At 39.3% G+C, this 13,769-nt stretch overlaps 1 protein-coding gene across 5 annotated transcripts in view; it reads right to left on the reverse strand.

The window, feature by feature from the left end:
- Nucleotides 1–649: 649 nt before the first annotated feature.
- The window catches only part of SYNE3 (spectrin repeat containing nuclear envelope family member 3), a 77,085-nt gene continuing 63,965 nt past the window's right edge, over nucleotides 650–13,769 (reverse strand). For all 5 annotated transcript variants that reach the window (XM_062576241.1, XM_062576242.1, XM_062576237.1 and 2 more), the window contains one exon: nucleotides 650–12,058. In XM_062576241.1, coding sequence (XP_062432225.1) covers nucleotides 11,861–12,058 — 198 coding nt within the window. In that variant the 3' untranslated portion in view covers nucleotides 650–11,860. The remainder of the gene's footprint in view (nucleotides 12,059–13,769) is intronic.

Consider the following 13,769-nt stretch of genomic DNA (forward strand, 5'->3'; position numbering starts at 1 on the left):
TCTAAAAGCATCTTAGCAGTTTTCTACTCTTCCAGAAGTAACTGCCTGTGGTGTGGCTGTTACTTTAATGTCAGAGATCCCAGCAGACACTCTCTCTTAAATATGCAAGAAAGGAACTGGCAATTACTTGGATGCTAACGAGAGCTGTGCATCCACACGCAGAGACGCTGCAGTGATTAGCCTTCAGAGGAGTCAGCAGTGGCTAAACTGCACTCAGTGCAGGTGATCAGAGTTAACTTCAAATCTGAGGTTGTGAAAAAAACCCTGTTGCCTTAGAAGATCTGCGGCTCCCTAGAGAAGAAGTCTCAAAGGCTAGAGCCCTAAGAAATCATACAGAAATATAATATGATTTAGCAAATATACTTTTTCTATGGGCCCTGAAGAATTCTGTTCAAACAACAGCATGGTCTTATATCTTACAGAGTTTTATATATATGTATGTGTGTATATATATATATATATATACACACATACATATTCAGCACAATCATCTTCCAGCAGTACATGAGCAAAAGAGGAGGCAGGCGGTAGCAAATGCTACCCTTGCTTTGCTTGTTCAGGGTGTTTTGAGGTCATCACAAATCTACTGATGGTAAGAAATCAGCACAGAGAAAATGTGAGACCACTCCCCAGGAAAATATAAAAGCCCTTAAAAAGAAATATATACGTGTTTATTTACTGCATCGTAACTGCAATGTCAAATACAATTATTTTTTCATTACAAAAAAGGACACATGCAATAAAGTACTCTGATTTTATAATCTGATTCAGCATAGCTCAGGCGTAACAGTAAAGCATCACAGAACAGTCACAAGCTAGGGCTTGGGATGATGTATTTCCAGTCTCTTTATCCTACCTGCAAAGCCACATCATATTTTATTTGTCATCAAGGGATAAACTTTCAGAATAATGTGGCCTGATCCCAGAAGGTCCCAACTGCCCTTAGCTCCCAGAATAATTTTGCAGAATCTGATTCTTTTATTTGAGAAAATACTATTCTCTTCCAGGCAGTCATCAAAAGTCCTTCCATATTACACCATGATCAAGGTACAAAGCAATGGCCTCTATTTCAAAGGTGCACAGAAGCCAAGGCTGTGAGTGCCTTTAAACACAAACTATTATTTTGAAGAAGGAAATCAGGCCATTTTCTGCAATATTTTACTGCAGATTTCTATTACATTCATCTGTGCATGGGGCTTCAATTGATTTAATCTGGCATTCCAGCTATGGAATAAATCCAGAATATCAGGAGGCATCCACAGCAGAGAACTAAAACATTGTCATAAAATATTCAAAACATAACCTCTTCTCTAGTTAAAAGGTTCTGTTCTTCATTAGAAAAGGGTTTTATTCTGCCTGGCTATTCACACATCATAGGCTCTTATTTGTAACATTTCCAGTGAAATTTCAGGGGAGTACTTGTGAAATAAGGTCCTAAACAGTGTGAATAAACTACAAAATCAGGCTCCGAAATGGCACCATTCCTCGGGTAATTCTCATGACTTTCAGTCAAGACTTTTTAGGAAGTGTTACATAACAAGGTCCAGACTTCTCAAAAAATGACCTGATTTCTTTCTTTATATATAGTGTAGAGTAACACTAAGGATGACTTAGCTCCAGTACATTTAAATAAAAAATAAAGTTAGTCTTCTTATGCAGTTACATTTTTATACATTTTCATAGACAGTCAATATACAGAAGCTTACAGCATCTTTAGCTAATTCTGGCATATAGGAGGACATACAGGAAAACAGAGAGTTTCAAAACTACATGGAATTTTGTAGAATAAAATATATATCTATATATTATTTCGCAACACAAAGCAAGAGGCAGTTTAGAAAAATAGGATTGGTACAGTCTTTCTGCATCAATAGTTGTAAAAAGAAAGGATCTAAAAAATAAGTTTAGCTTTTCAAAAAACCACATTTTTAATAGGAAAATAGACTGGTCCACATTTCCCTGAATCAAGCCAAAAAGGTTAAGGAAAGGTCCAAGCAAGACAAGGAGTCTGACTTAGACTTGCTATCAGCTGTGATAACATGCACATGTACAGAGACAGCTGTTTGGCTCCAGTATTGTTTACCTTAGAAATGAGCCTAATTTATCACAAATGTATTTAAAAAGCATAAATAACATGACAAAAGTGGAACTGGTCCCTGCAATGCAAATAATTATGCTCATACAAGCAAACAGTGACATCAGTCCAGTTATTTTCTTGTGAAACTAAAAAGTATTTTGTACCCAACTGCTACACTGAACAGCACATGTATAAACATAGATTATTATTACAGACTCTGCTATCAGCTACTATACATAAACAAGCGATGTTCATGCTGTAATTGCTGCTAACATTTTTGTTCTACTTGAATATTAACAAGAAACAGAGATGGGGACCTGAATTCAAGCCGGCGTTTCCAAAGCGCAGAATCCACAGGGTTCGCATGAAGTTTTCTGATCCTCCCCACTGCAAACGTGCAAGTGGGCAGGAGCTCTAGGGAATTTTAAAACCGTTCACAAGAAGAGTTTGCATTGTGAATGGCCTCAGGTTTCCCTAGCGCTCAGAAGCAGTGAGACAGACTGGGACATACTGGTGAAATTTAGATCCACATCGACAAACCTCCCGTTCTGGAGGATTCACGTTTTAGTTACCAGTCCATTTCTAACAGAAGGCGGCAAAATATATCTTGATATGTGGTGATTTTTAAACTAAAAACAGACAAGGGTTTGATTACAGAAAACTTCACTCCAGGCTGTTCTTATTAACTTTTTAATAAGTTAATTAGAACTTATTAATTCTGTTCAATGTGAGAGTTGATTTTAATTTTTGTGAAGTTTACGGGATATTTATGTACCCTTCAAGGGGCTCATAGCACAACTCCTTAAACTTTCTTCTAGCTAAAAAAAAGCACAAAAACTGATGGAAGCAAGACTGACAGAGTGTTGGCGAAGTGAATCCAAGATTATTTATAATCCAGCCTTGTTAATGAAGTTGGGCCCAACCCAGCCAGCTGCTCTGAGAAGTGAGGACAGGTCCTCTGCAGAAGCACCATACATTGCTTAAGTTCTAGAAAATAATAATGCAGCTTCCAGGTCTCCCACCACTTTCCAATGTCAATGCAGTGCTGCATCTCACAAAACGTAATGACGGAAAAATGCAACACCCATGTTATTGCTTGTGTAACTGTTTCACAGTGGTCCAGTACCCCCAAGTAAACGCATGAGAAGAAGGTAAACTGCCAGAAAGGTGACTCTGAGGCTGAGCAGGTGGAATATGCTCTCCTGGAATCACCTGATAAACTGAGTAAGCACAAATTAAAAGGAAGGGAAAAAATGGAAAGAATGAGACTGATCAAAAGCAGTATGTCCATCGAGACAAAAAAGACAGTCAGGGCCTCAGAGCAAGTCAAAGATGTGTTTTTTGACTTGCAGTCAAGCGCATGCACAAAATGGAAGTTGGTACTTGGAGAGCTGACATATGTTTAGTACATGTAACATCCAAATACCTTCAGAAATAGCCAGTGCTCAATTTGTGATTATCAGGTTAAAAACTTTTACAGGGACTGATCTGAGAAGGTGATGGGAAAATCATCTTGGGTGCTTTCCACCTCAGAGGATGAGGCCCTAACTCAAAGCTTATTAAAGCTCATTAAAGGTCATTAAAACACATACCTCTAAACTCTCCCAGCTTCCCTTCCAGACACACTTTCCTTTAAAAGCTGCACTTGAAAGTTACATTGATGTGGAATGTCACCTATCTTTAAGCAGAAGAATAACACTCCCCATTACACACACATACATATATACATATATATCATAGCAATGGAAAGTACTGTACAGAGGCATTCATATCTGCAATGAAACCAAGTCTGTGGTGTTCAATGCGTATTGGATTTGACAAAAGAAACAGGTTAATTTTGAAGGTGGGGGATACATTAGGAAAAATAACAGATCTTGAATTCTAGCTGGAGACCTCAAGGCAAAGAGCTGATAGCGGTGGGTGGCACCACAGCCTGCCTCCAGCTTCCAGCCTCTTAAATTCACCTCTCCTTTCTTAACATACAGCTTTTGAGTGGAAAAAAAGGAGCTAAAATAAATGCTTTGGTAAAGAGCTTGATAAATGAGTTGTGAAATCAGTGCTTAAAAGTGACCATTTTCTTTTCTTACTTTCCTTTTTCCAGTTCAAAAAAAAAAAGAATTTGGCTTATTATGATGTATAACAGCAATATTCAAACATTCCTGGCAGCTCAAGGGCATACACTGCTCAATGCACAGCCCAGGGCTGGGGAGCACATGGTAGTGCTTATGCAGGCAGCGACAAGGCGAGGGTAATAGTGCTGCAGCTGGAACACTGGCCCTCTGCTCTGATTAAGGGGCAATTTTCTGTACGTTGTAATTGGATTACCCATCAAAACCTGCTTAGAGGGAACAAGAGAAAGAATCTGGGCAGGCTACGAACAATGCCAATGGCAAGGCTTTCACTACCAATAAATTGTTAAGTGACACCCTTGCGCTCTGACCTGCAGATGTGAATATTAAGAACAGGCCTGAGCTGATGCAGAAGACAGATAAGGGCAAGCCTCAGCCAGGAGACTCGTGAGAGATGGCTATCAAGGGCCAGAGTACCCTCAGACAGCTACCAAGGTTGCTCTGACATAAGTAGAGAAGAACAGGTACTGGAGCAGAGCATCTGCAGGAGGAATTGCAATGAGGAATGATTCGGGCTGGTCATGCTGGGACCAATATTCTGTCCTATGTGTTGAGCCTTACTAATTCCATGACTGCCTAAGAAGGCAAGGGTGGGTGAAGGTACAGAAAGGAGGGAACGATTCTGTGTGCAGGGCTCTGTTGTGAAGAGGCTAAGACACAAGACTGAAGGGGCAGGCTGAAACTGGACTGTGCTGGGTGTAGGCACGAGGATGAGACACTAAACAACCCTTGGCAGGAAGGACGGGAAAAGGGGAGCATTTGGCCTTTGGGACTGAGAAGTCCAACAGCTGTGGCAGGGATGGACACCAGGGCACAGAGGGAGAAGCTGAAGGAGATGGAGCTGTAATAACATGGAGCAAAGTGGCTGGGCAGCTGATAGATGTTTCAATTTGTTAAAACAGGACCAGATTTTTTGCTTTACTTGTGGAGGAAGGAATAGCACTGGAAACAGCTTAGAGAAAGGGGACAGGAATGATCCAGAACACAGAACAGTACTCTTATGAAAAGAAGCAGAAAGGATGTAATTGTTTCCCATAGGAGGGAGACAAAGCAGAGAACACGTGATAGAAGAAGGAAAGACAATGAATGCTCTGGAGAGGTAACGCTGCACTTTCTGTTTCCTTGGATTCAACGCGCAGAGGCCGAGAGAAGCAAAACCAAACAACTCTCTCCCCTCCTCCAAACAAAAGGTTTCTATTTCAGAAACAATTCAACGGAGTAAGTTTTTCAAACAACTCATAGGTAGGATGTGGAACTTATTGCTATGAAAAGCACTGAAGCCAGAAAGCTAAAAGTGTTCAGTAAGGCACTGAATAGGATCACCTCCAAATATCCAGAAGGCTAATGGTCAAACCTAGCTTTTACTTGGAAAGGAACAGAAAAAAATCTTACTTCAGTTCTACAATGAGCCTCTAATTCCTAGGGATTAAACAGAGACCCCCATGATTATCTTTCCATCTACAACAGCATTTCCTGCAACTTCTCCTGGGGCATCAGCAGCTACTACCTGTGTTTTATCTGTCTCTGGAGGGCTTAACCTAGTGGTTTCCTCTATATTTGATGGAGAGGAAAAAGCACCTCCAAGCTTCAAATCTCATCTGGAGTCAATCACCCTGAAGAGAGTCTCTTTCCACAGCCAGAGAGAGGTGAAACTGGACAATGCTGATAGCCACTGTCAAATTTTTGCCTGATAGAGCAGATTGGCAAGCCCTGTGTCCTGTGCCATTGACCTCAGGTTGCTTTCATCATGTCAGGATGGCTGCTCAGGGAGGATGGTGGTCAAACCTACAGGTTTATCTCCTGCATCAAGAAACCAAGTTGCCTTTTGAAAACTTAAATGTCTCCTGCTACCTCCACTGGGATGTAGTACCTTCAGCAGTGCAGCTCAGTCTTGCTCATGATTTAATAGGAGAATGGATAGCCCACAACTATAACTATTTCAACCCTGGCAAGTGCTAAAAATGTTGGGTGACAATGATGCCATTTAGGCTACTGCTTTAATTGGAGTATTTCTGACACAATCTTTTCTTTTTTTTTTTTTTTTTCCCTCCTAAATCTATAGCTCTCTTGGGCACTTTTTAAACTGGATAGACCAAAGATAATCAAAAAAATTCAACTGTATGACAGGTTATTCCATTCCATTTTATACTTTTTTGGAAAATGCTATATTCAAGATTCTTAGCTTTGCTTTGTTTTACCTCTGAGCAAGTCCAAAATGAACTCACAATTCTTAAACATATTTGCAAGTCAGAAAGTCTTGGGACTAAAACATGCAACAGAGTTACCCAACACTTACGACTAATCTGATTATAACCCAGCATAACCCATTTATTATTATATTTAAACATGACAAAGTAATAAGATTGGTTTATGAATGAATCATGATTTCTGTACTGACAATGTTATCTTTAGTATTTTAATAAACTGGTTTCTGAGAGTTGCCAGCAGCTGACAGCTAGATTAATGCAATAGACTTGTAATGGCTCATAGCAGGTCAATGATCTGCGAACTACTAAGAATATCCTTGACAGCTCCTGGCGACTCTGGAAGGAGTTGATGTAGTTCATTGGGCAAACGTGTTTTCAGCTGCAAGCTAGCAACTGATACTACCAATGGATAATAAAGTTTCCAAATCAGTTATTTTAGCCATTTGGGTACATAATCTATGACCTGAAAAGACATGAATGATGCCTAGCAAAGGTATGATTATTGGGGTATTTATACCAGTATTTCTTGAAAGGCAAAACTACTTCTCCACTTTACTAGGATGGATAATAAATAAATTTCAATCTCTAATTTTCAATCTCTAATCTTTAGTTCTTCCCAAAGGTTTTGTTTTCTCTGGGAATTTCTGCTATACAGATTTTTATTTTTGCTTGAGGAAAGAGAAAAATGTATTATCTCATTGACAAAATTTAAAAGAATTCCTGTATATAAACTCACTCTTCAAATCTCATTAGTGCTAACGAGATCTGTATGCACGCATCAGAGTAAAACGTTTCTTATTTAATATTAAAGAAGAGATTAGACTGAGCAAACTTCTAAGGTCCTACAGCAACTATACAGAACACACCACTTGTTTGGATATGCAGCGATTGCAATCTGCACATCTAATGATGGCCATTTCCAGAAGACATTTATTCTTTCTTGGGTCTTTGACTATTGCAATGAACAGGATTAAGGAGAAATGGAGCGTGATTCTAGCAGCTCTGTAAATTATTCAGTTATCATTAGATGTTTTTATCAGTTAGTTTAGTAGCTTTCTTTTCAGCCCCAAATGTTTGAGTTTAGTAAGTGTCTCAGCCAGAATAAATAAACTAGTGTTTATTATGATTGCTCTGAAGCTTCTGTGCTTAGGAGGATATGATTTTTGTAATGTGTGTGCATAGAACATGCTTTTCATACAGGGATTTCCAAAGAGGTCACATATAAATAGTATGTAATACAATCTTAATTGCTAGTTCAAACCAGAGAAAGGGCTATTAATGGACATGTGGCACAACAGCAAATTTCTACCTCGCTGTACTGCAGTCACAGAGAATTCTGTTGAAAGTGTCTGGCTACAAAATCAATTACAATTTATAAATTAGACTTGCTTTCACTCCAAAGGCTGAGTCTGAAGTCTGCCCTTGGGGCTGTGCAGAATTCTTAATTTAATACATGGGCACAGGAATGCTGGATTTTGCCTTCAACACTAGAGGGTCATTAATGTGGTCAATCAAATACTGGGTCCACTTGTGCAGGCAAAAGAGCTTGGGCAGATGCACAAGAGCTCTGCTCTGCGAACAGGATGGATATCTGCACGCAGTATAGGCTATGTGGCCTGAGACAGACGCACAGTTTACAAGCCCAAATATATTTGGTCTACTTCAGGGTTTTAGCACTCTGCCAGCGGCTGGATCTGGGTTAGAGCAAGGCAGCATGAGTACTCAACTGCAGACACTTAGTCAGTTTGCACATCCAAGGCTTTCAGTGAGGAGGGTCTTAAGACATTGGCCCAGTCTGAAGCTCAGCTATAAAACATTTGTTAGGTACACGCATGTCAGGGAGGTACGAGCTGGGATTTTATAGGTACAAAAGCTAGGGCATAACTCCCAAACTGTGTGTGAGCAAAGACTCAGGCATGAAGAACAGTACTCAAGATTTTAAAGACTGATTTGGAAATGGTTTAATGGTAAATGATTTAATATGCATTTTGCTCATGTTCCGGGAAGCTGAACCGGGCATTCTGTTTTCATTCTTCAAGCGACTGACTTGAGTAGTATTTGTGCTCTCAGAAATCAGCATCTCAAACTCTTCAGAAGTAAAATCAGAGAATTAAAAAGAGAATAAGTTTTGGATTTACATTTAAAACTTACTTTTCTGATTTTTTAAATTCTTTATTAAAAAATAAAGGCTTAATTTTCATGTCTCATCTGTATAAGACAGGAACATCCCTGGTGAGGTCAATGACATTTATAGAAGAAAGAAAGTGTCCTAACTGAGATGAAAACCAAGGCCCTGTACTTTATGCAGTTTCCACTGCAAAAAAAGTAGAAAGATTCATTAGTTATGTGAGATATTCAAATTACTTGAAGTTTATGAGAATGGATTTGCTGAGATTTAAAGTAAAAAGACTCCAAGATTACAGACAGGGGACTTCAACTGAATGCAAACCCAGCAGCAAAAGTGTGTTTCTAATTTAGTTTTTTTCTTTTTTTTTTTTAATCTGCCACAGCCTTGAAACACATCAAGGTGATAATGCAGTTGTTCTCTTATGGTCCTTTCCATGGAAATTTTATTATCCAGTTGCATACTTTACTGTTGTCCCATGTATTTGTGAACCCAGGGGAAACAGCCAGATCAGAAAGACTAGTCAGAAAGGGAACGGATGTGCAATTGTGTGCTTTCACAGACTCACAGACTTGTCTATCTCTCTGCTGACTTTCTCGTGCGGTTATATTTTTTCCTCAGTATTGTATTCTTTCTCTCTCACTGGCATTTTATATTCAGCACAAGGGAACAGCGAAGCAAAGCTCAGAGAAATGCAATATAGCTTTGCCACAGAAAAGTGCATGCAGGAGTACACCTATAAACAACCCCAGGCTTTGTTACTGCCCCTCTTCCCCCACACTTCTTTTCTGCCACAGCATTTAATTTGAAATGGAGATGTGTATGATGATTAGCTCCTTGCCGTGCAGCCACAGGGTTCTTCCCTCAGGGCTGGCAGCAAATTTTGGAGAAGCATTGTGAAAATGTGCATGGCTCTTGAACAGCTAATCGGGGGAGAGGAGGAGGTACATTCTCCAGCACCAGAAAAAGCAGTTGCAAGCAAGGAATTAATTTGCTCCATTCTCTGATGAATTATAGCTCCTTTCCATCTGGCTCCTTCATGAAAGAAAGCACAGACCATGCCTTCTTTCCCTCCCTGTTCAGCTGTGAATGTCTCATTTCTCTCTCTCGGTGTATGTTTTCTCTCCTCACTTTTAGGATTTCAGTCCCCCCTCTGCCTGTTCTCCAGATTTCTTCTCCTACCTCCTAACAGTCAGGTTTTAGTCTTCATCAGTTCAGATCCTCCTCACATTCCCCTTGGGCTCTACATTAATTCCTTCACCTTCTCTGCTATCTTTCTTCTGAATTTCCAGCCTCCTTTTCACTTCAGTGGAAATTTGACATTTTTATCCAGCTCTTGCAAAACCAATATAATTGGAAACATTAGGAACACAGGGGTAGAGTCCCACCAGTGGAGAAGTCTCCTCAGAACGCTAGTAGAGTCCCTGTTGCTTGCCCCATTTTAAACTGCACTGAATAAAGCTGTTTAATATGCAATAGTAACAATGCTCTAGCAGGGAGATGGGACCAACAGGAAAAGAGATTTATTTTCACAAGATCCTATACTCTTGTCCTGTCTGTTCATCATGACTTCCTTTCTTAGGCTTTGTACGCTGTTGGACATCTCTCTTCTCTATCTTTATCTAGTCCTCTTTTCACATCTGCCTGTTCCCTGCTCTGTGCCTGAAACAAGCTCCTTTCTTCTGTACCTTCCTGTCTTCTATCCAAGCTTTCTTGCTTTAGGAAAACTTTCACGTTTTTGCTACAGAAAAATGACTTCCTCCTCTAGTCCCCCAGCTACTAAATAATTCACCTGCACAACAGATTTAATACTATTTGGGACTTGTTTGGAAAACAACAACAAATACAACATGCTGCTGCCCAGAAGAGAAGCGCCTGCCACAACACAGCTGAGATGGGGAAAGTAACTGTTTCTTTGGTTAATATATTTTTGGGATGATTACTACTGAGGCTAAAAAGAAGGTTAACTAGAGAAAGCCCTCAGAAATGGCATAAAATTTTAGAAATTACCTTCTCTTTTAGAAGTCCAATAAGCTAAAACACCACAAAGAATGGTTTCATCACAATAAAGCTGAAAATTGTGTTTACATTAAAAGGCAACATTAAAAATAACATTCAAAAAAATTGATAAACTAGCATAAGGCAAGATAAATAAATGACAAGTTGTCATCATCTTGAAGTTTATACTGTATAGAAAACTATGCTTGACTGTCTTTGATGCAATCAGTTTACATTAGTCTAAAAATCATTAATATAACATTTTAAGAAGGAATCTTGTTTCCATGGTGGTATTATTAAAGTACTAGCGAGTTTTGTTTTGCTGAGGCTGAGCTAGGCTGCATCCAACTGCTTCAGCTTTATGATCTATTCACAAATGACTCTTATAAAACAAAAAAATCCCCATTGCTTTTTAAAGACAAGATCACTGATACAAAGTGTTGTTTAGTGGACCTCACATATTTGTTCAGAAAATTATTACTTGATTTTAGAAGTTCCCTTATTAGAGGTATATATTAAATAAAAAAGTTATTTTTTTCCAGCTTCTCTTCTATTATATTCCTCTTCTGATTCAGGTGGGCTAGAGAATATGATAACTGGAAAAGAAACCTGTTAAAAAATGAGAACAAGAGGAGGCCCGCCCCCACTCCTACTGAAGTCAGTGGGAATATTCCCAGTGCCTTCTGCAATCCTAGCATTGAACTACTGAAAAAATAGCTCAGGATTTTAAACAGAATTGTTCAAATTTTGCTTGGGCTGAACATCGACCACTGTATTTAAACATGATTCAATTTTGCCTGCTCTCCAATTTTCACTCTGGTGCATACTGACATCTTCTCATACCTACTTTGACTTCAGCTGTAAACAACAAGAATTTGATTTTTAAAAAAACCAACCAAAACAAAAAAATCCCATCATTCAGCGTTTCTTGCTGAAAGATGGCAGAAACAGAAATATTGCAGAATTATCCCCAAACAAGTGGATAGTGGATATTAGTTTGACCACAGATATGCAATTATATATACACACACATACATATATACACACACATGTATGTCTATGTCTATATATGTCTACGTATATGTACACACACATATACAATCTCTATATACACATTATAAATATAATCATAAAATGTAAAAATACTACATTTGCTCAAATACCTGATTAATGTGGACTAATATTATGCTGCATTTATGTGGCAAACCCAGTTAATATGATGGCCTTGTTGGAAGCCCTAATATCTACAATAATTGCTATTGTTAAAAACCAAGAGAGGAGCAGTCTGTGTTTCTGAGACCATCACCTTTGCCATGTGGAGAAGTTAGGTTGGAGGTGGGCCTTCGTATCTCAGCATCAGGTTGAAGGATCGAGCAAAGTTGTTGGCCAGCTTGCAGCTATGGGTCTCTTCTATCACGGGGAGAAGAAAGGCGAGGAGCAGGAGGAGCAGGAGGAGTAGCTGCAAAGGCAGTGCTGCCCAGCACACTCGACGCAGGAAAGCGCACACACCTCCAGAGTGTTTCTGAAAGACACAAATCAAGCAGCAACTCAGCCAGAAAAATGACAAATTGCTAAACAGGCACATTTCAAATACATCAGACCTCCAGACAGAGGGGCAGAACGAGTCATTCAACCATGTTGTCCAAAGCAGAACTGGCCTTAGTATCCAGCCTGGCTGTTTGGTACACCACAGCTGGCTGAAGTTAGTGCTTAAACAATTTTTCTTAGGAGACTATTTCACTCTGAAGAAGTGTTTCAGAGAAATTCACTGCTGTACACTGTCTTCTTCCAGCAGGGAAACACTTCTGACTTAATAGCAGAAGAAAACAACTGCCATCTAGTCCACTCCATGGTTATAAATGCTCATATCACAGCTGCTAGGTGGTCTCCTCACAGTAAGCATAAGGCACAGAAGGTCTGCTTTAGCAACTCTCGTGTTAGTAGAAGGAGAGTGCTGATGCCCAGAAGACAAGAGCCAGCCTTCCTGTCAGCAGAAAAGAGCTTCAGGTTCAGCTCATAGTCACCTACTCAATGCAACACGCTCTTTGGACCCTGACATTGGGGCATATGAGGCTGGAGGCTAGAAAAAGGGCACTGCACTGAAGTCTGCCTCAATACCTCTTGTATCTCACCTGGTATGTCTTTACACTTCTACATGATATAAGAGAATAAGGGAAAACACAACAGACAGTGAAGAGGACCTTAAAGTCACATTTACTGCTGAGCATCCACAAAGTTACATATCACTTTGCACTGGTGCAAATCTAAAGTATCTCAGTTAACCTTACAAGTTTAATCTGTATTGGCATCACTAGGAGAGAATAGATTTAGGACTACAGAGTTCAAGAAATATTAATTAAGAAGTAAAAATTCCATTGGCAGGTTTCCTGAATAGCTCCTGCCAATAAACTGAACAGGGCATTTCACAGAAAGGCCATATCCAACTATCTTTAAGGGAGTCCTAAAAAAAATGGGTCAAAATCCATTTATTTCATTAAACATGATTTACACACAGAATATAGAAATAATACTTAATGCTGACACAGCATTAGGCATCAACCTGCCTCACAAATACAAATATCAGCTCAGAATATTCACTGAATTGGGATCCACATTTTCTGCAGGGCAAGTTAAGTCAAAGATGCTTAGGTTTCTATTTGAGCCACAGAAGATGTTAGTGCCAGAGCAAAACTATGGCTTCTGGCCTCTACTGGATGCCTTATTAGGCAATGCCTTCCTCCCACTAAAGCAACATCAGGACTGTCACTGACAAAATCTGCTATCATTGATCACTTCTCACTCTTCTAATGTGCAGCAACATGACAGGGACATTTATTATAGTATCTTATCTTTAAGGAATAAGGCCTTTTCTAGGTTTCAGAAGCTATTATTATTTATATTATTTATAATATATATAACTTATTTATAATAATTTATATTATTATTATTTATTAACAGAGTTAGTTCTACTGGTGGTAGGTCAGGTTGGAGTTAAGCAAAGAAATGTAAGCCTACTCTTTCTTCTACTTCTAAGATGTAGCAGGATTTAATTTTTATGTTGTTGCAGAGTAGGCTCCTATGACTGCATGACTGCTCAACAGTTCATTATGGCTGGGACTGTTAAAAAGGTCCTCACAAATTCAAGCAGGGAGTTAGAAACCCACCTCCCACTGACATGCAATTGTGACAAAGGCTGCCTGCCTTCCTTGGAGCACTTCAACTGCCCATCCTTT

Source organism: Rhea pennata, chromosome 5, assembly GCF_028389875.1.
Source record: "Rhea pennata isolate bPtePen1 chromosome 5, bPtePen1.pri, whole genome shotgun sequence".
Classification (NCBI taxonomy): Eukaryota; Metazoa; Chordata; class Aves; order Rheiformes; family Rheidae; genus Rhea; species Rhea pennata.